General features: G+C 34.3%; 3 protein-coding genes across 13 annotated transcripts in view; 1 reads left to right on the top strand and 2 right to left on the bottom strand.

The window, feature by feature from the left end:
- Nucleotides 1-1,562: 1,562 nt before the first annotated feature.
- Nucleotides 1,563-7,289, top strand: LOC143194751 (heat shock protein beta-1). Of its 2 annotated transcripts, XM_076401427.1 has the most exons (4): nucleotides 1,579-1,914; nucleotides 5,478-5,544; nucleotides 6,265-6,466; nucleotides 6,810-7,289. In XM_076401427.1, exons 1-4 carry the CDS (start codon nucleotides 1,731-1,733, stop codon nucleotides 6,999-7,001), a joined length of 645 nt encoding a protein of 214 aa, XP_076257542.1. In that variant the 5' UTR covers nucleotides 1,579-1,730; the 3' UTR covers nucleotides 7,002-7,289. The 2 variants fall into 2 exon arrangements, with proteins under 2 accessions (XP_076257544.1, XP_076257542.1); XM_076401429.1 differs by lacking the exon at nucleotides 5,478-5,544 and having other exon boundaries at nucleotides 1,563-1,912.
- Nucleotides 7,290-7,360: 71 nt separating this feature from the next.
- Gasz (ankyrin repeat, SAM and basic leucine zipper domain-containing protein 1) lies at nucleotides 7,361-10,578 on the bottom strand. Of its 2 annotated transcripts, XM_076401419.1 has the most exons (9): nucleotides 10,483-10,578; nucleotides 10,161-10,222; nucleotides 9,969-10,098; nucleotides 9,794-9,916; nucleotides 9,582-9,743; nucleotides 9,458-9,528; nucleotides 8,923-9,401; nucleotides 8,664-8,865; nucleotides 7,361-7,513 (listed from the first exon to the last, which is right to left on the bottom strand). In XM_076401419.1, the coding sequence occupies exons 2-9, from the start codon at nucleotides 10,212-10,214 to the stop codon at nucleotides 7,376-7,378; spliced, it is 1,359 nt and encodes a 452-aa protein (XP_076257534.1). In that variant the 5' UTR covers nucleotides 10,215-10,222; nucleotides 10,483-10,578; the 3' UTR covers nucleotides 7,361-7,375. The 2 variants fall into 2 exon arrangements, with proteins under 2 accessions (XP_076257534.1, XP_076257535.1); XM_076401420.1 differs by lacking the exons at nucleotides 7,361-7,513; nucleotides 8,664-8,865 and having other exon boundaries at nucleotides 8,929-9,080; nucleotides 9,155-9,401.
- A 44-nt stretch (nucleotides 10,579-10,622) lies between these two features.
- Nucleotides 10,623-20,939, bottom strand: part of kug (FAT atypical cadherin kugelei) — an 837,087-nt gene continuing 826,770 nt past the window's right edge. For 7 of the 9 annotated variants that reach the window (XM_076401386.1, XM_076401385.1, XM_076401388.1 and 4 more), the window contains 24 exons: nucleotides 20,660-20,871; nucleotides 20,434-20,602; nucleotides 20,175-20,336; nucleotides 19,982-20,119; nucleotides 19,738-19,922; nucleotides 19,315-19,678; nucleotides 19,067-19,255; nucleotides 18,868-19,010; nucleotides 18,278-18,799; nucleotides 18,008-18,216; nucleotides 17,756-17,958; nucleotides 17,570-17,702; nucleotides 16,704-17,497; nucleotides 16,481-16,650; nucleotides 16,057-16,220; nucleotides 15,743-15,988; nucleotides 15,398-15,679; nucleotides 15,149-15,342; nucleotides 14,867-15,085; nucleotides 14,683-14,814; nucleotides 14,031-14,230; nucleotides 13,853-13,973; nucleotides 12,143-12,328; nucleotides 10,623-12,082 (listed from right to left, as the gene is read on the bottom strand). In XM_076401386.1, coding sequence (XP_076257501.1) covers nucleotides 11,937-12,082; nucleotides 12,143-12,328; nucleotides 13,853-13,973; nucleotides 14,031-14,230; nucleotides 14,683-14,814; nucleotides 14,867-15,085; nucleotides 15,149-15,342; nucleotides 15,398-15,679; nucleotides 15,743-15,988; nucleotides 16,057-16,220; nucleotides 16,481-16,650; nucleotides 16,704-17,497; nucleotides 17,570-17,702; nucleotides 17,756-17,958; nucleotides 18,008-18,216; nucleotides 18,278-18,799; nucleotides 18,868-19,010; nucleotides 19,067-19,255; nucleotides 19,315-19,678; nucleotides 19,738-19,922; nucleotides 19,982-20,119; nucleotides 20,175-20,336; nucleotides 20,434-20,602; nucleotides 20,660-20,871 — 5,483 coding nt within the window. In that variant the 3' untranslated portion in view covers nucleotides 10,623-11,936. Of the gene's footprint in view, nucleotides 12,083-12,142; nucleotides 12,329-13,641; nucleotides 13,705-13,852; nucleotides 13,974-14,030; nucleotides 14,231-14,682; nucleotides 14,815-14,866; nucleotides 15,086-15,148; nucleotides 15,343-15,397; nucleotides 15,680-15,742; nucleotides 15,989-16,056; nucleotides 16,221-16,480; nucleotides 16,651-16,703; nucleotides 17,498-17,569; nucleotides 17,703-17,755; nucleotides 17,959-18,007; nucleotides 18,217-18,277; nucleotides 18,800-18,867; nucleotides 19,011-19,066; nucleotides 19,256-19,314; nucleotides 19,679-19,737; nucleotides 19,923-19,981; nucleotides 20,120-20,174; nucleotides 20,337-20,433; nucleotides 20,603-20,659; nucleotides 20,872-20,939 lie in introns of all 9 variants that reach the window. The other 2 variants (XR_013005376.1, XM_076401392.1) reach the window with 2 other exon arrangements.

Raw genomic sequence — 20,939 nt, 5'->3', positions numbered from 1 at the left:
ATTTTTTGCAACAAGTATAAAAAATATCGATATTTTACAAAAAATATATCATTTTTATTTTTTTATTAATCTCTTAGAAGGTCAATTATCTGCCCGTGGACAATAAGTATTATTATATGATTTCCGTTATATAATATAACTATCCTGACATGTAGAAGATCACTTCAATAAGTGATCTGCTGTACAACTTATAATCTAAATCTTATTCTAGATACTATTCTAACTTATTTTATAGTCTATCCTAACTTATTCTAAAAACTATTTTAACTTACTCTAGAGATTATTAAATCTCTCTCCATGTGTCTATTAATCAGCTCGTATGGTAGTTTGCGTTTGAGTCTATGCACTACACCGTCATCGTGCACATTTAACTGTTTGGCGAGTGTATTGGGATGCACCAATAGTCTTTCAGAGTAGTTCGCACTTACCCTTCGAATCACATACGTTATGTGTTCTAAGTGGATATCGCGCTGAATCAGTTTGTTGAACACGTAATATGGGGCATCGACGATGACTCGCAACACTTTATTCTGGAACCTCTGGAGGATATATATGTTATATTTGCTAGTTATACCCCACAGTTCAATACCATAGGTCCAATTGGGCCTAAGTATTGCTTATATTTATACAGCAAAACCTTGTTATCTAATGATAATTTAAATTTACGCCCTATCAGCCAATACATTTGGTTTAGTTTAAGCCCAAGCTGGTTGCGTTTTGTCACTATATGTTTTTTCCCATATAAAACGTCGATCAAAATATATTCCCATATATTTAATGTTGTCTGCTTGCGGATGTTCATGATTATTCAATTTTACTCAGGCACACATTCATGGATGTTTTTCTACAAAGGGTAATTGTCACATGGGTAGATTTTGTCTCATTTGCTTTGATACGTCACGTTTTCAATCACAATTTGAAATAGTGAAATATTAGCTTAAAAAATATCTATTTTTTTAAATATTTTCTAAAAATAGATATATTTGTGCAAAACCTTTAAATTTAAGTATCAAAAATTATTTTTAATTTATTTTGAAATCGATATATCGATATTTTTTCTGCATCCCTATAGCGACTATCGTAGCAGGAGGAAAACTGTCCTGGTGCCTTGACTACTGCAGTTATAAGGCCGGCAATAAATTATAATTGCAGATAGTAAAAATTATTAAAATATTTAAATAATAAAACCGCAGATGAAGAGTGAGTAATAAAAAAAGTTCGGATTAACTAAGTATTCAGTCATGTATTGAAATAGAGATGTTACTAACAAAAAACAACGATCAATAAATGGATATGGGGTGCTCGTCTCAGTTTAAAATAGTTGATAAATTTTACTTATTTAAATATCAATTAAATTATTCAAATAAAAACATTACACATTTTTCTATTGAAGCCGAGAAGCTGTGTGTTAGTAATCGCAAGGCGTAAATCGTGGGCAAGAGAGATGCCTAAGCCCCCTCGAAACCAAACCCACATAGCTACGATTTCTTGGAGAGTCACCCAAAGGAAACCGACCTCGCGATGCGCAAGCGTCGTTATCGTTCCCCTAAATATTTAAAAATGATCAGGCGCATTCTGGTCCAGTCCACGAGAAGTACGCACGTCGACAGGTAGCAGAAGAGAGCACTGAACGGTCGTGATCGCAAGGCTCATACACGGTGTTTCAAAAAAAAACAGTGCATTTTGTGCGGTTATATAGAATTGATACGCGCCGGTAACAAACAGGAAACATGGCCGAAAACCGAAGAGATATCCCCATCAAAATGGGAGACTTCAGCGTAATCGACACCGAATTCTCCAGTATCAGGGAACGATTCGACGCCGAGATGAGGAAAATGGAAGAGGAAATGAGCAAATTCCGATCGGAACTGATGAACCGGGAGAGTAACAACTTCTTCAGAAGCACAACCAGGTACTTATCATGTTCGATGCGCCACATCCGATTAGCGTAGTGAAGATTTTTTAACAGTGTGGCTGGTATCAGCATTTCCTTGTAGAGAAAAATCGATTGTTGGCATATATCGATTTTTCTTCCATTTGTTTGTATCCATTGCAGTCTCGTTGAGTGTTGTCCATGACCAACTTAAATTATTGATCGTATGAAACTTTCCGAATTGTTGATAATGACTTACATCATTTAATTTTATTAGTTTGAACTACTCTATTATTAGTATGTTTCAAAATTGATTATAATTAGTTTCTTATCACACTAGTGCTATTATAAAATATTTATAAAAGAGAAAAATAAAATATTTTTAACAAAAAAAATGAACCGACTTCATGAAGAAATAACATACTCACTAAAAAGTAAAAAGTAATCAAACTTAGACATTAAAAAAACGATTTAAAATAAAATATGTACATAATAATCGTTGTCAGAACTAAATAAAAATAAACAAAAACCAACCTATCCAGTACACGTATTTGATATTCGACTATATGATCATAGTGATCACTTAAAGTCGGTGCGACCTCGCAAGTGCACCAAAAGAATTTTGAAAATCGGTCCATAATTGACGGAGAAATCGGCCAACATACATTTAAAAAAATATACAGCCGATCATAGAACATCCTCCTTTTTTGAAGTCACTTAAAAATAAATAAGGAGTAATTGATTTGGCCGATATTATTTCTCCTTGTTCCCATGAATTTAATAGCAAAAGGAAATGGTCATAAACGACTTGGGCATATATCATCATCGAGGTACATCATTAACATTATGATGCATACCAGTATCTAAAGAATATATTGGGAAAAAATCATCTGTTTCAAATAATGGTATGTTCTGAATACTACAAACTCGGAGCTATATACAGAAATTTCTTTTTTGTTGGCATCGAATCATTAAAAATTAAAATAAAACAAGTTCAACGGCCTCCAGAATTGGTCAACGAAACGTGTATCGCATGAAATAAACGGGAAAGTTTTTTTTATAATGCCATATCGATTCGACCACAATTATCTTCAGCGGATGTTTTCTTACTACAAAAAGAAAAATAAAAAGTTGGCCTATGCTAAGGATTGCGACTACGAGAAGGAACCTTAGGAATGCACACGCCATAAACTAATCGAAAATAGCCAAGGAAAACATACACATAAAGATTGGAAGCTCTACGGGTGGGTTTCTTGATCAAATATACAAACTCCCATCGATATCCGTTTCTAAAAATAAAAAAGGTTTTTACGCTGAAAATATCGGTCGGTCGCTTCTTCGCGACAGATGCCCTTCCTTTTCCAGTCCCCCACGTGGCGGAAATGCAACCCCTCCCCTTCGACAGACAGGGGCGATTTAAAGAGGGCAAGGTCACGTAGTTAAGGATAAAAGGTTTTATAGCACACTAGCCATTATTCTATGACAATTTATGATGTGAATAAAGGTTAGACAAAACAGCTAGATATTTTAAAATATTCACATTCAATTCAATTTTTTTCAAATCTATTTTAATAACATTCACATAATAACGATAACATCATAACCATAATCTTGATTGATTGACATTCAGGAAGATTAATTTTCTTATAAAGTAAATCAAACTAAACGGATCGGACAATTTTTTATTAGAAAGCAGTGTGACAATTTAATTCTCAGCGGAGGAGTAACAAATCTCTAGTTTTCTAATATTCAGCCTAAGAATTAAGTAAAAGTCTAAGCTGGTTCGGCCGGTTCGAGTCAAGAGATTCGTCACGATTGTTGACTGCTACGAGATTGAAGGCAAATGTAACCATTTTAAGAATTAATCTGTATGTGTGTAGTGATGTCATAAACTGTAAATAGGCATGGTCATTTAACACTCCTCAGGACTGTATCAGTGTAAATTATGTTGCAAGTAAAACGCAATTTATTTTCTTATAAGATGTTAAATCCACTGGAACCGTCTATTTTTCAATAACAGTTATAATCTATAATATTTTAATTAATGATTGTAATAACATGAAAATAATGGGTATACGCAACCGTTTTAATAACTAAAAATAAACTCAACCTGAGATCCCGGCCTATTGACAATAAAAGTCCACTCAAGAGAGAATACCGACTAAAAATGTTGAGGATAAACTAGACAGACGGAGTTTATTTTAAAATGGTCGTTGAACCCGCATATTTTATTAAAATACCATCTATTCATGTTGATTGTAACGGATAAAAAATAGTTTAGTACCGCTCTGTTCATCAAATTGGCATAGTCCGCTTGAAAAGGAAAGACCAGACATCTACTTCCTCCAGTGCACTTATCGGTCATTGGCGAAAAGCCACAATTCCTTTGTACATTACAGCATTTCCGTTTATTATACACAGTCAGCTTAAAAATATTCTTTGTTTTATTATTGTAGTTAAAATTTTCCCTGTTGAAGGAATATTATAAAAGGGATGAAATGTATGTCTTGCTATAGTTTGAATGAACCATCCCAATTCAGCCATGCAATTGTAAAATAGCTCTAGTAAACACGATAATTCGAAATGTCAGATTTTCAAAGTTGACTCGATTTATATTTTTAGATTGTTACAGCTCGCATGTGCATAACAGTCGAGAACAGTCTCGGCACATACATAGCTTCGAATAAAACATTTAATTTCACATTCGTGAGACTTAACTGTAGCTATCTCGCTGTTGATGAGTACTGATGGAGTTAGGAAGGACCGTTACTTCTCCGTATTCCCGCTAAAAATATTCTTGTCAGGCGTCTCTTGTTGCCCAATCACCGGATGTATGTTGGTTTTTTTTTCGTGCAAATTATTGTTGTACTAAAAGATATGGACGTGAGACGTAAGAGTGAATATCCTTACAATAATTGTAAGGAAACTATGTATACATCATTTACTAAATAAATAACACCTTTATTAAAATCCTTCAACAAATAATAAGATTTATGTTGTTATAACTGTTATGTCTCTAAAACAATACATCATTTAAACAAATATATAATGTAATACGGATGAACAAAAATGTGTATTGTTGATCTGTTATTGTTATTCAGAAGTAATGAAATACTTTGTGCTTATTTACACCGAATAGTAATCAAGCGTTTTTTTACCATGCAGCCATATAAGGAGATAACCTTGAATTTTAAATGACCACTCGCCAAGCACAGCGATATAAATTATATTGTAGTTAATTTTTCTGCATTTTAATTGGCGTATATGACTTAGAATTTTAGAACTATTTTTATATCTGTGCGAAGAGAATAAAGGTCACCGATTGACAATGAGAAGGAGAATAATGAGGCCAATATTTTATGTTTTCAAATACACTTGGTTTAAAATATTACATACATGTATCAAAATATTAAGTTTCATAACTCATACGTATGCCTGAACAATTAACACTAGTACTAAGATTATTATATTATTCTTTATATTGCGAAAAAAACTAACTCAATTACAATCTTTTTTGCAGTAGGTTCTTTATTTAGAATATGACTTTTATAATTACGAAGCTTTAGCTAACCAATCTAACCTTAGCCATCTTTTACTTGCATGTCTTACGAATCTGAGGTGATAAAGGAAGGAAAAAACGAAAAACATTCCGCCAGCAAATCCTCATCCAGGTTTGTACGAACAAAACGTAGAACAAATTAGATTGTCACCTTTGCACGTAGCGGGCGTAGATATAAGGGTAGCATGCATAAGTAGTTCATTAAAAGAAGTTGGTAGCTTTTCTGTATACTCTTGTAGTATTACAACATTTCTTTATATGCTATATATAATTTCATAAACTTTGTAAGTTGTTTGTCTAGGAAAAAAATTAAATCCCTGTTTTCAACAATTTAAGTCAATACTGTGTATGTGTTAATGATTTAAATAATCAAAATACCAGTTATTGTTTTGTGGTGACCTCATTCTGCATGATATTGATTCGTGATGGTAACTCAAACATATCTCAGCTTGTTATCCATTTGTGTTCTAAACTCTTTGTTGAAATGTTCTTAAGGTAGTTATGAACGATAAATTAGGAATGCTATTAAAACAGTCTTGTCTTCATTACGGGTCGTTAAGCAACAATTTAAATTATTTTTCCGGTCATTACTTTTTGTTAGGTTATTAGTTTGTGATGAGAAGTTCTATTTCCTAGTTATTTTAGATATTAAATGTGTTATCTAATTTGTTTTCATATATCAACAGCTATCACTTGTAATTCTTGCTAATCAATTTGTCTGTTTATGTTATGTTGTAAATGATAGGTAGTGTAAACATATATGTTCCTATACAGTAGAAACAACAAACAATCGGGGAGCTTATTTATCATTTTTCTTTCTTTTTTTTTGTAGTACTACCACCCAATCAAATACCAGTTCAGACATTGCTCACAGAGGAGGTGCGCCAGGAGGCGAATTACGCACTTGGTACGATGACCTGAACTCACCCCTCATTCAAAGCGATGGTAATGACAAGAGCCTTAAATTGAGATTCGACGTCAGTCAATACGCCCCAGAAGAAATTGTTGTAAAAACAGTGGATAACAAATTATTGGTATGTATGCTACTAACCTACTTTTTAAGTGGCTTAACGTAGGGGTATTGGCCACCGAAAAAAATATCGATATTTTTAAGAAAAAATAAAAACAGTTAAATATAAGCCTAAAAATTTTTTTTAATAAATATTTTATAGTAATTTTTTGATTGACCTTTAGAATTAACTATCAAAATTAACCAAACATTTAAAATTAAGTGCCAATGTTAAAGGTTTATTAAAAATGATGTATAATTTATTTTGAAAAATTACCGAAATATGTCGGCTAAAAAAATTATCGATATATATGGGCCAAAAATCGATGTGTCTCTGCATCCCAAGCTTAACTGTCTTGTTAATATAGGTTCACGCCAAACATGAAGAAAAAACAGAATCAAAATCTGTGTACAGGGAATACAACCGTGAGTTCTTACTGCCCAAAGGTACCAATCCAGAATTGATCAAGTCATCCTTGAGTAAGGATGGCGTCCTGACGGTCGAGGCACCCCTACCCGCCATTACATCGGGCGAAAAATTGATCCCTATCCAACACTGAACACTGAGCTTTCTAAGTTATGGTTTCTTTATTATTATTTTGTTTTGTTTCTTGATGGTCCAAGCCTTCCAGGTGCTGACAGTAATGTTTTTTCTTGTTCTAACAGCAAGTAGATTATTTTAATATTGCAGCTTTTATTTGTGCACATTACAATCTGTAAGGTTTTGGTTCATCTGAATTATTTATATCTAAACTTGGTGAAACTGTGTTAGAATTTGACTTATTTAAACTACATTTTGTTATAAATTTAAAATACTCTGACTAAATAATATATTGTGTTATAAAGCCTATTTGTGTTTTATTTCTAACTAGTGTTAAGGCGTTAAATATAAAAATTATATACAAATAAAAAACGTTCATTACTTATAAATTCATTAAAAAATATATTTTGATCTAATTAAAAATAACAAACCTCCTAGTACGCCACAGGATATTGCTATCTTCCCCCAAGGAAATGTTGATCTTACGGATTTTTTTGTTAGATAATCAGGAGCTTTAGCTAGTTTATCCCACTACAAATAATGAGATAATATTAGAACCTTGAATTTTCACCAATATCTTTCCCAGTGACACCGACAGTCATCCTCTTCTTTTATAATTTGAAAGCATTCAATGAGCTGTAGCGATATTATAAAAATAATTAAAAGCAATATTAATCTCTTTTGGTCGGCAAAAGTCGAAAAATAACCAGAAGCGAATAAATTTTATTTTATTTCCAGCTAAATATACCGTTATTAAATAATCATTAACATGATTTTGAACAGATCATTTAATGGTAATTATTTGGTGCTCTTCTAGGCTTCCTTTTTTGTTCTTTTTCTTGCCTTTCTCTTTTTAGTTATAATTGGGGCTACCGTAACTACTATGAATGTAAAAAATGTACTTTATTGGTCAATATATTTGAAATATATTTTCTTCACGGGTTTCTTCATTATAGCAAGAACATCTGTGGTAGTACAACTGAGTTCAAATTATTTATATCAGATTACTGTATATAAACCAATGAGTTATTTTTTCAGATATGATCCCCTAGCAAGGTGGTGGTAGGAATATGGTGCTACTAATAAATAACAACTGCAGCGTGACTCTAGTATCTTTGCAATAAAATTTGTATTCTACACAATTCACATCCATATCAACTTACTTATATGCTAAATGTCTGTGTATCTGGCAAGTTGATTAGTAAGTGTATATGTTTACTTCTTGAAGTTCTACAGCGTGTTGCTGAGAGTCATGTCAGTTTTTATACGATGTTTTTTTTGTCTACGCTCTAGTTAATTGTGAAGTCTACTGCTAGTCTTATGCAGTTTAAGCTGTTCATAAAAATATAGTCAAGTATCCCCACTAAGTATGATTTAACACACCAAATGGTTTAACGGTTACCTTTGAATTTCAGCTAGTCTTTGGCATATGTCATCATAATATTATCTTCAATCTGAAAACTTGTTTGACTGATTAAAGAAATGATTTATCTTTCAACTGTAGTTTTGCTGGACTCTTTCGACACAAATTAAAATGAGAAGGGTTAAAATTCTCAAGGAAAGATATCGGTGTTATAATTACTAGTATAAACAAACACTACTCTGTTAGATATTACTCATTCAAGGACACAATATATGTTATACATACTAGTAATTCAATATGCTACTAATTAAGACTTACTTCATATATTCGCTCATTTAACCGATTACTTAAGTTTTCATAGAAATGCAGGAGCTGTTTAATTGGTTTGATAGCATCAAGGATCCGTTGTTTCTCTTCCTCACTGAGATCCTGGACATTCTTCAATATAAACTTTATACTGCTGTTCATGGCGGTTATTTGATAGACTGCTGAAGTTAGCTGTATTGCTACATCTTTATTACTAATAAAATATATAACTACTAGTAAAGTGTTTTCTATATATGCATATTATACTCACGAAAAAGATTCTTTATTCAAGCAAATATAAACAGATTTTGAAGAAAAAGGACGTAAATGAAATGAGTACAGCGCTTCAAGTATTTTATAACGATGGATGGGCATTTGAATTTCCAATTGTTTCAATTCCTCATTAGTTAAGCATAAAAACTCCTCTAGCTTCAAATTATTTGTGTCAAAAAATGGCAGTAACATATCACAATTAATTGAATAAAGTATGTTTCTTATTTCACCTAGAAGGTATGGCGTTTCATCTGCATCATAAAATTCTTCATTAAATGTGCTACTGCAAGGAAGATCATCTATGACAGTATCTAATACCGGTTTCGGGAGTAAATTGAGAATTTCCTTAGAATTATTCTCACTAGCTATGTCATAAAGAGAATTTCCTCTAACATCAACATTGTCAAGACAAAAATTCTGACTGATGAGGTATTTTACTATATCCAAGTGTTTACCTTTAACTGCGTACGTTAGAGCCTAAAATAAATATTAATTAGTTAATATATCTAATAGATCATAGAAATATATTTTACATTCCATAATTGGTTATCCGATGCCTCTCTATCAGATAGTGGTAAGAGATATTGAACAACATTTAAGTTTCCTATAAAATGTAATTTTGAACAAAATAATTTTTAAAATTATAAACTAATTTACCTTCATATGCTGCGTACATTAAAGCAGTTTTTCTTGTTCTATCAAGAGCTTTAACATTTGCTCCATTTTCCACTAGCAATTTCACAATGCCCATAATATCTTCAGATTTAATCGAACGAGTTGTTCTGCGACTACTTGCTAACATTAATGGAGTCACTAGACCTAGAATTTCGTCATTATTACATTTTCACAATTGTCAGTATTATATTTGCCTCTGGATTGGTTTACATCAGCACCATGTGCAAGTAATATTGTAACCATTTCAAAGTGTCCAAGTGAACAGCTTAAAAGTAAAGGTGTCCATTCATCTCTTATATTAGTGTCCACATGAATTCCTATTCAAATAACACTTGTGTTACAAATTTTTATCACTTAGCAAAGACAAACCTTTGTTCAACAAGTCTAATAATCCTTTTTTAGAATTGCATGTGATTATTCCATAAAATGTCTCTAACTTTATTCGTTGTTGCTCAACTTCGCTTAATTCTTCCACTGGAATGGGTCTCTCAGTTATACCCTAGAAATAGTTGGTTACTTATAATTGGATTTTAAATTAATATATTTAGCTTCATAACTTACCATGTAAAAAGAATCATCACTATCAGATAAATCTGGATCAGGACCGATATCCATAATTTTTTCTTAGTGTTTCAGAATAAATAAGATTAGGAAATTAAAAAACAAAAACAAGGTTATGTTACTAATTATTTTCGATGAGGTTATTTTGCGTGTACAATAAATACAAATTGTGGAAAAGACCCAAATTACTATCAGTGAAAATTATTGCGGATTAAGATTACACCATTTGATACAGAATTAATATCAAGTAACACGTTTATTTTAATTAAAGGTATGTATGGAAAATAAGTTCTTATAAATTTAATAATTATTTTATTTTTACCTGACTGACGATTCTATTATCGATGTGGTAAGATATCCTGTCCGGTTAGAAAATCGCTGTAGAATTGCCGGTAGCAATGTTGGAACTTAAAAATTCCCAACACGTATAAAAACAGAAATATTTACAAAAATACAAACATAGATGTTTTATGACTTTATTGTAAAAAATTACATCTAAAATTCTTTTTCAGTTATTTATTAACAACTAAAATTAACTTTTGACCATTACAAACTTATCACTTCGGATAGTATAAAAATCCAGAAATAGTAAAAAAGAAAATGCACACAGAAAGCTTCAGTCATAACTAAAAATTATTTCAACGCATTTTAACTATCAAAATAAAAAAACTAAATAATTATAATATGGAAGCTGCCTATGTAATTAATATTTTAAGCTAAAAGTATTAAGAATTAAATAAATACTTATACAGGTCACAAGTCTTTAAAATATAAAGATACATTTCAAATGTCATAAAAAAGTAGAAATTAATTGATAACTACTTAAGACAAGTTATTTTCATATTTCTTACAAGGATTTTTATTTATATAGGCACATTTTTTACTCTTAAAATTAATAATTGTATATTAAGAGGATTATAATACACAAAGTATAAGGGATTAGTTAGAAAAAAGTAAACATGAAAATATACCTAATGGAAATAAGATAACTCTTATAACAAAGACATAGATTTCTTAACTAATTTTACAAAAATAGGTAAATATAATATTTTTACAATAAATATTAAGTAGTTTGAGACAGGCGATTGTTGGGAATATATAATGAAGAATATTCTATCACAATAGTATCATATTACTAACTAGGAAATTATAATTGGTTCTTTTGTTTAAGATAACATATTTCTTTCTTTTTGGTTTCTTCCTTGAGCATTTTTATTTAGATATGATTTTTTAAATGTAATTCTAGTGGCAAGCATTAAAAACATTCCGCAAGAGTTTTAAATAGGAATAATAAATAAAAAAAAACCAAAACCAATTTGGAATATGAACATCTTAAACTTTAAAAAGTAATCATAACAATCTAACAACTATAGGGCTATGTCCCATCAATCCCTCTCTCAACTTGATATGCTATAGCTAGTGATAATGTTTTACAGTTTTTCATTTGCATTAAAAAAGTTCTTTCAACTATTTCAATTCCAACTCAAGTTGAAATGCATATTTTATATAATATATATAGTGTATATATAAAAACATTTTCTTATAGAATCATCAACAAAAAGGACATCACTTATATTTTTTACATTTAATATTTCAGTTCTCTTATGTTCTTCAGACACGTTTTATTTGAACACAGTATTATAAATCGGTTATAGTCAATTATTTAGTTTTGTGGTTGTGGTCAATAGAATGTCCCTCCTCCTCGATGATGATGACGTCGTGCTATCCGAGAAACCGAACTTTCTTTTTGGAACTGAATCCATGGCGGGCGTTTTGTCAGACGCTGGTCTGATGTACACGATTTGACATGTAGTTGAGTGGCTTTTGTTCAGTCTCGCATTCAGAATCTTCGATCTCGCACAAGTTCGTCGAGAGGTCGCTGTTACTTCCGTAGCAACCGCCAAGAAGCGAATGGCGTTCCTCTATAATTTCGTTAAAAATGTAAATTATAGCTAAGAATAAAATTGAAGAAATTGGCTTACCTAAAGTTGTTATAACTGATGCGATGTCGTCATCTATGTGTTTTCGTCGGTTTCGATTACTAGGGAACCCATATGGCTCCACATCATCAGACTCGGGACTTTGGAGGGACTCAGCTTCAGCTTCGCTAGGTATGTTATAGGAGTGTGGAGGGAGATATGAGTTGGGGTGACGAATGCACCGTTCAGCTGTGGAAAAAATAAATCACTGTTAGTATATTTTTTACTTCAGTTAATATCAGTGTAATGAATAATAATTTCTTAAGGTATTTTGAATCAGCTGTTTTGACCTTTTAATTTAAGTAGATACATTCAGACTACCTTAAGATTATGATTCGTTGTGTTGTTTCCAGATATCACCATTGTAGGTGTTTCAGTTAGTAGGTTCAAATTCATCTTATCACTTATAAGTTTAACTATAGTCGCATTTACGAACACTTATGAAAAATAAGAAAGCTACAAGATAGTGGTGTTAAAATGAAATTAACCCTTTTTAATGTAAGAATTCAAATAAATGGGGATTTTGAAATCCACTGTGAATTTTCTGTTTATTTGAATTCGTGAAGGTATAGGAAAACATGAAAATATAATCTACAAATGAGCAATGAAAACACTATCATGCCTATAAATCTTAAAAAAACTTACTTGGTTTAGTAATTATTAAAGGCACTGGATTAGTAGGATGCACAAATGTAAAAAATGTTAAATTAGTTTTTTCTCAAATAAGTAGTTATTACTCCTATTGTTATATAAAGGTATATACATAAAAAATATTTGGATTTATAATAATAATAATAATTCAAAATAGGTATTAATAATATAAATATTGTTATAACAATAAATTGACTATATTTCACTATCAGTTCATTATTGATGAATGCACCAATTATGTGAATTGCAAATCGAAAGTGTTAATAGGTTTATAGGCTACTTTTTCTAATGGTATGAGGAAGATCTGTCCAGAAGTTCAAGGCTATAATTTGATATCAAAGTTTTTGTATTTTGTATAACATTTAGTGTGGTTATTTAAAGAGTCGCTAAGGCAATAGAAAGAATATTGGGGTGTTGCTATTTTATAAATTGGGTATAACGGTTATTAATTAATTTTAGAATTGGAGATTTCAGAAAACAATGTTTATGATTCACCATATGGTAGTTATGATGAGTTTCTAATGAAATAGTGAATGACGGTAATAGGGCGTGTGCGGAGGGAGTAAGTTGATTAGTTGATTTCTACTGATTAACGGCCCAATGGCCCCTGGAACTTTTTGGAGTCGATATGAAGGAAGGAGGTATCGTGAGAATGAAACGACGGTATGAAAGTGCTTTAGGGTATATGCGCATTCATTAATTGAACATTAAGCCAAGAACTTTTTACAGACTGTTCCCGAGTTAGAAGGGGATGGGATGCAAAAACATCGTCGGTGTCAAAATTATTTATATATATATATAAAACTAAGAAACAAAACAATCGTTCGGGCTCACATAAACTTGTCACTTACATAGCGTTATATTCTTATATTAGGCACGTATTTTCTATAAAGACGTTTCGTGCCAGAGCACCGCTGAAAGTTTCAATATCATCATTTAGAAAATAGTCAATATTCATTACATAATTGGTTCGCTTATCATATCGTTCCATTTATATCAACATTAGAATTGTTGCCGTGTATAATCACTAAAAGTCGCCGATATTAACTAGCCGGGCTTTACCTGTGGTGAACGTGTGATAGTCCTGATCGCTGCCCCCATCACCGTTCAGTGGGTTCAGACTGGACGGATCGCAGTTTGAACCCTCCTCGATGTCGGCGGGATACTCGGATTCCGCATCCACCTGAAACAAGTCATAGGGTGTTTCTAGGTCGAACGCCAGCGGTTCGAATCCGAGTACCTCGTTCAGCGTGACCACGCCCCCTCCGCCTAAGTGGTGATGTGACACCGGGGCATGGCCGATGTGATTGACGCAGCGCGATTCGTTGCTCTCGTTACTGTGGAAGCTGGACGAGTCGGGGACCTCCGAGCCGGGTACTTCGGTGATGTTCGGCAGTGTTTGGGAGTGGCGCGCCCAGTCAGAACAGTCCCAGTGATAACCTGATGATATTCATAGTATTAGAACGGCATTCCCATACGGATATCTGTTGATTATATTGATAAGCACTATTAATGAATTCACACGTTTAAATTAAGTTTATTCGTTTTAGTTTCATTCCAGGTGCAAACTGTTCTTCCACTTCCTTGGTAATTTTATATATATATATATATATATCTTCAGTTAAATATGGTCGCTCATGTAATTTTCTATTGTGTAATTAAATTTGATTTTAGCTTAATTGATACATTTAATTAGTTTAAAATGTATTATTTAAAAAGACAGTATTTGGGATATTGTGGACTGCAATCTACAGCAATTATATACTCTAAACCCCAAAACCTGACACTTAGAACCCACATCTAAATAAAGGCCAAAGGTTAAAGCATAAAGACAGACAACCTGTTGTTGTTTAAGTCCGTCTAAAAATCGGTAAAATGCTGTGTATACTCACTGCCCATGCTTCTTTGTTCGTCTTCAGCTATGTTGGCGGGCGATCTCAGGTTGCTGTTGGCCAGCGTATTGCTGCGCCCTCCATACAATCTATTAGGTGGATCACAGTTGACAGGACTTGAAACTTTGTAATCTGTAATAACATATTTAACATTTTTTTCGGCTATAATCTGTTCGACCCTTACCGTTTTTGATCTTGCCTTTATCATTTAGATGGAGTTGTTCCGCCCATTTTGTCTTTTCTGAGTCACAGTGGTTGCTGATGCATCCCTGAGGAGTGCTTCTGTTGAGATTCCTCACGTAGTCTGGCGGGACGTTCTCCAATTCGTCGCCCGCCGAACCATAACTTCTTAAAGTGTCCAGGTTATTCAACATTATCGTGGCGTTGTTGCAGGCGTAAGTTCCTGGGGGAAAGATATAAAATATATTGTTTCTGATATTTGTAACATGTATTTGTATTTATCAACCTTCGTTCTGGGAGCTGGGCGTATAACTGACCGGTCTGGCGGTACAAATCGGTCCGTCGCGATGATTTACCTCCAGATTGCTCAGTTTCGAACCTCGCTTGAACTCGGACATCTCGTTCGGCCTGGTTGAGTTCAGTACGTTGTTGTCCTTAATGTTCTCATTGTTGGTCATCCTGCTGCGTTTCTTCTTACGCCTGAAAGTTCCACAGAATGTTAGAGAACTTGAATTATGCGAGCACGTTTACTTACTTTTTCATTATGCAACAGCATGTTGTGCAGATGATGACAATAATTACCACGACTATGGATATGGCGGCAATAATCACGTACAAGTGATTCCAGGTAAAATTGAGGAAGAAAGTTGATGATATGGGTGAGTCAAAAATGGAGTTGGCGCAATATGGCCCAGTAACCTCGGCGGGACACAGACAATGGAAGGAACCGATTTCGTTGATGCAGGTACCGCCGTTCTGACAGGGATTCGATTCGCATTCGTTCAGGTCGTATTCGCAAAAGTCGCCAGAAAATGATCTATATGGAATGTTTTTTATGTATAACAATTCAACCTCCACTAAATGAATCACTGATACTCACCGACATTTGCACAGCGGACCGTCGTCTCCTTCTTCACATACGCCGCCGTGTTTACAGGGATTCGGCGAACAGTACCTGCCATATTCGCACCGTTTGCCGCTTAGCCTGAAGACGCACTCGCAGACAAAGTCACCCGCTGTAGTCGGTCGACATTTTCCTCCATACAAACAGGGTGCCGACGCGCAAGGATCCGTATCCAGTTCACAAACGGTACCTTGGAATCTATTATGACACTCGCACTCAAATCTAAATAAGATTGAATAGTTAATTATATTTCAAAATAAATACTAATGAACGTAATTGAGAATTTTTACCCTGTTTTAGTTTCTCTACATGTGCCACCGTTCATGCAGGGCTGCGATCCACATGGACCTGGAGGTATCAACACGTTGCTGCTATCGCAACTAAATTCAACGTTACCAAATCTTTTTAGTACAACCACAGAATTTTCGCCCGACTTATGCAATGGAACTGACACCTGTATCGATATAATTTTTTATTAGTTTTTTTGGTTAAATTTAATTTATATATATCTAGAATTATGGTTTACCCAGAATTTAAAAAGGAAACAATTTTGAAAAAGGCTAATGACTATTGCGGACGTTATATCTTACATAGGAAGAAAAATAATACACCAATTCATTTACTGTTTTTCAAAATATGTTTGTTTATATTGAATTTAAACAATGGTTTTTGAAACCATAGAAACAAATATAATTTTATACTTAGTTAACTTACTCTACTAATCCTAATATCGTCCATACATCCAGTGAAACCCTTCTGGACATCTTCAAATCCAAGAATCGATGGATGTTGATGAACTTCTGCGCCCAAATACATCTCATCGCTTTGCAGGTTCAAAACGTCACTAACGCCTGGTGCTGAGCCTTGGGCAGTGTATATCCCATCTAAATACGTTTCCAATTTTATTAACGAGCTTAGTACATATTAAAATAATTACCGATGGTTATTTTCGCATTGTTCCTGTCTCTTTCCAACTTGATCTCGTGCCAGCTGCCATCAGAGACATATACGTCGCTCACTCTGACGATTCCTTCCCCACTTCCAAGTTCGAAACGATATTGGATGCCACCGTTTACAATTTCCAGTATGTTATAATCGACTTTGCCGGCTGCATACATAAGGTTTCCAGTGGGCTGAACTGTTCTGATTCTTAGACTGAGGCTAAGCTGATCTTCGATTGACTTCTTGTTTATGATTCTGTATTGAGAGTAGCTTTTACCGCTGAACGATATCGGATTCCTGGCGATGTAACAGTTCTGATCGTGGCATTTGGAGATATCCACCTCACAGGACTGACCGGCGTACCCTTCGGGACATTGGCAGGAATATCCAGTTTGAGAAGCGTCCGGGATGCAGATCTTGAACTTAGGGCATGGGCTTCGTGCGCATTCGTTGACTATAGTATCGCATCGATCTCCCCCATATCCCTCGTTGCATATACACTCTAGTTTCTGCCGGTGTTTGGGCGAAACGAAACTAGTGACGTCTGTAGATATGGGCTCAATGATGTTGACATCCAAGACATAGTGGTCCTGACACGTTCCGTACATGCAGTACTTGTTGTTGCAATTCAGACGTATAATCTCCTCTACTACAAGCTTGGTGCTTTCTTCTAATTCTTGAAGATTGTCATTTATAGCTTTTCGAATCACATCGGAAGTAAAGAAACCTTCGTCGGGTTTTCGCACGGTGAAAAGAACGTCGAGATCTTTGTGAATGTAGCGCTTTGATCTAAAATAACAAGAAATATTTATTTTATGTTAAACCCGTTTCAGAAATTGCATATATATTTAACAATGGTACCTTTCAGCAGTTGAATTACTTAGAAGGGATCGTTTCGCTCTGAGAAGATCCTCGTCGTTTGAAGGTTGAACGCTGATAATAATGACATCCTTCAGCTTACAATTCATAGCATTTCTCACGGCACGCACGAAACCTGATAATGAAAAATATGCGTTTCCTAGAATCTTCATTGCTATGCCTAATTACCTTTTCTATGGCTGAGAATAAATGTTTGGGGACTAACATCTCTGAACCTTACACCCACCGAGCTATCCAACATCACTTCTGTCAAAATATCCACGTTAATTTTCACTATAGTATACGCCGAAAATTTGCCGTCTGTCACAGATACATTTAATCGGTATTCACCAACGTCTAGGCGAGGTAAAGCCGTGAGGGTACCATCAGATCTACAAGACTGTTTATGAGCTTAAGTTAAATCAAAATAGTTAAACATACCGATTTATTTTAAATAGATCATGCGTGGGGTAACTTATGCCAATTGTAGGGTGCAGAGCATACGTCAAGGTATCATATTGGTCCTGATCGTTCGCAAAAATTTTTCCAATGGTACCACCAGGATACTCGTCTAAGTATGAGTTAATGTTGATCTCTAAGGGAGTTATTATTGGAGGGTACTGTGACTCTTCAATTACTTTTATCAGCGCCTAAATAATTATTTTGACAATTTTATCGAATAAGATATGCTAAAGTAATAAATGGACTTACCCAGGCATCAGAAAACAGTGGTGGGCTACCATTGTCAAATACGCGGATTTGTAATAAATAGTTGTTTCTGATTTTATGGTTAAACTTAGCGGCTGTTCTTAAGATCCCATCCTGATCAAGGCGGAAGTAATTACCCTCATTGCCTACTCTTATATCGAAAGTATATGGTTCAGTGTTCGGTGATACATCGGCGTCGTTGACGACGAACTGCATAATAGAATGGCCTAACGGTTTGTTCTCTTGAATCACTGCCGTGTAATTAGGTTGAGTAAATGTTGGAGGATTATCGTTGGCATCAGATATTTCTATGCTCAGCATAGTCTGTCGGGATAATACCGGTAAACCGTTATCCTTAGCTAAAATTTCCAAAACGTAGCTAGATATGGACTCGCGATCTAATGGAGCAGCGACAGAAACATGTCCAGAATTAGAGTCAATGGAAAACTGTTCCTTGCTATCGCCGTTAATTATTGAATACGTTATTTGTCCGTTCTCGTTACTATCCAAGTCAGTAGCAATAATCTTAAAAACAAAATAGAAGAATCAGAAAGTCAGCATCGAATATCTAACATCAACGAGAAAAATATTACCTGTAGGATTTTATCACCGACATGAGCATCCTCTCGAATTCTTGCGCTGTATGATGTCGGAGAGAAAACGGGTGCGTTATCGTTGCAATCTGTCACCGTAATATTTACTGTCGCAATGTTGCTTAATGGTGGAATTCCTCCATCTAAAAAAATTATATTTTTGAGATTACAACCTTGCCCAATCCTGTTACAAGCTGACCTATAGCTTGTATTGTTAAAAAGTAATCCTTAGCTCGTTCGTAATCCAACATCTCCGCAATAGTAATGACGCCAGTTTTATTGTGAATCGTGAATTTTTTGTGTTCGTTACCACCAATAATTGAATAGTAGACTTCAGCGTTGGCACCTATGTCTTTTGATGTAGCTACAACTCGAACAACCTCAGTACCTATAAGAAGGAAAAACATAAAACTATTTGATTCCTATTTTGTTTCAGTGTTAATTCACCAATTGCTACTATTTCCGGTACAACTGCAGGGTAACATTTCTGTGTGAACTCTGGAGGATTATCATTGATGTCTTGTACATTGACGATGAGATGTGCTACCGTAGACAATTGTGGAGTTCCTTGATCTACCGCTTGAACGGTTAAGTTATACATAGCTCGGATTTCTCGATCTAAAGGCTTTGCTAAGGTAACAATGCCACTCTCAGAAGCCATCAGGAAGTGATCGTTGAAACTATCAATGAAGGAATATTTAATTTTTCTGTTGATGCCGATATCAGCATCTGTGGCGTGGATTTTTGTCACCAGTGTACCGATTTCGACGTCTTCTGGTAGGGCTACTGAGTAATAAGGCAAAGTAAATACCTAGAAATAAAAGAAAATGCCTAATGCAAAACATCATTGTCCAGTATCTGTAAATTTACCGGTGGATTATCATTGAGATCTGAAATAACCAATTCAATTTGTGAAGAACACTCCCATCGGGCTACTTCTCTATCATGCACGTGAGCAATCAAAAGGTACTTGGACTGGTTCTCTCTGTCCAAAGGCTGTATGGTCTTCAAGTCGCCAGTGTCCTTATCCAGTTTGAAATATTCGGAGCCGTCACCTGGCAAATTTATCATATTTAATTCCATATTTATTTCCAATAGAGTACCATAAAAATACCTGATAATATGTATCGAAGTTTGGAGTGTTCAGGTCCATCCAGATCTGTAGCCAAAACTGATAATACAAAGGATCCAGGTCTGATGCCTTCTGATAGAATTTGTTTGTATCGATATTTTAAGCAGAAGGGTGGATTATCTGGAATTGAAAATAATTGTAATTTTCGATTTTTGAAAAACTGATGGCTTGTTACCATTGGCATCGAGGATAGTAACTTCTACTCGGGTGGTGTCGGTGAATAGGCCATCTGTGACCAATATATCTAAGTCATACCTTTCCACTTTCTCACGATCCAGTCCTTTGGCAACATATAACTCGCCAGTCTGTTTAATTTGAAATTGAGAATTGGGATCACCTGTAACGCAAATTATAGTAATTTATAAATATTTTTGATTGAAAAATCGTCAAACTAGGGGAATTGACGCCCCCTTGCAGCAAAATTATTTTAATACCTGCTATTATATAAAAGTCAACTGGTGTTGTCAGATCGATGTCTTGATCCGTTGTGGTGAGTGTTAGTAATACTGTTCCAGGAAGAGCGTCTTCGTTCACCGATGCTTGATACAATGGCTCCTTGAACGTGGTGGGGCTATCGTTGTAATCTTTTAATTTTATTGTCACCTAAACACAGACCAGATATATGACAATGAAGTTTATTGTTACAGAATAAGTATTTACAGTTGCTCTAGCTGATCGTTTAGGAGTACCATTATCAGTAGCGGTAACATGAAATTTATATTCGGCTCTGGTCTCTTTATCCATTTTCACTAAAGTGCTGATGCCGCCAGTATGGGTATCAATAGCGAAATAGTTGATAATGTCACTGTTGTCCGCGGTAAAACTATATCTAACTTCTCCGTTACTTCCCTGATCTTCATCATGCGCAATTACTGAAAGAATGTTGATGATTTTTTGGAAATCGCTGGAAATTTGTTAGAACTAATCTTTGAAAGTATAC

Source organism: Rhynchophorus ferrugineus, unplaced genomic scaffold (genome assembly GCF_030347505.1).
Source record: "Rhynchophorus ferrugineus isolate W39M unplaced genomic scaffold, kcgeb_rfMv2 rfM4, whole genome shotgun sequence".
Classification (NCBI taxonomy): domain Eukaryota; kingdom Metazoa; phylum Arthropoda; class Insecta; order Coleoptera; family Curculionidae; genus Rhynchophorus; species Rhynchophorus ferrugineus.
The sequence above is the reverse complement of the archived record's forward strand: the minus strand, read 5'-3'. Positions and strand labels throughout refer to the sequence as shown.

Bases quoted from the DNA above. Each gene is read 5' to 3' on its own strand.
- LOC143194751 (XM_076401427.1), top strand. From the start codon at position 1,731: ATGGCCGAAAACCGAAGAGATATCCCCATCAAAATGGGAGACTTCAGC. The intron at 5,545-6,264 runs GTTTGTACGAAC...TTTTTTTTGTAG, and splicing joins GCCAGCAAATCCTCATCCAG to TACTACCACCCAATCAAATA. The intron at 6,467-6,809 runs GTATGTATGCTA...TTGTTAATATAG, and splicing joins CAGTGGATAACAAATTATTG to GTTCACGCCAAACATGAAGA.
- Gasz (XM_076401419.1), bottom strand. From the start codon at position 10,214: ATGGATATCGGTCCTGATCCAGATTTATCTGATAGTGATGATTCTTTT. The intron at 9,529-9,581 runs GTAAATTAGTTT...TACATTTTATAG, and splicing joins AATGTACGCAGCATATGAAG to GAAACTTAAATGTTGTTCAA. The intron at 9,402-9,457 runs GTAAAATATATT...TATTTATTTTAG, and splicing joins CGGATAACCAATTATGGAAT to GCTCTAACGTACGCAGTTAA.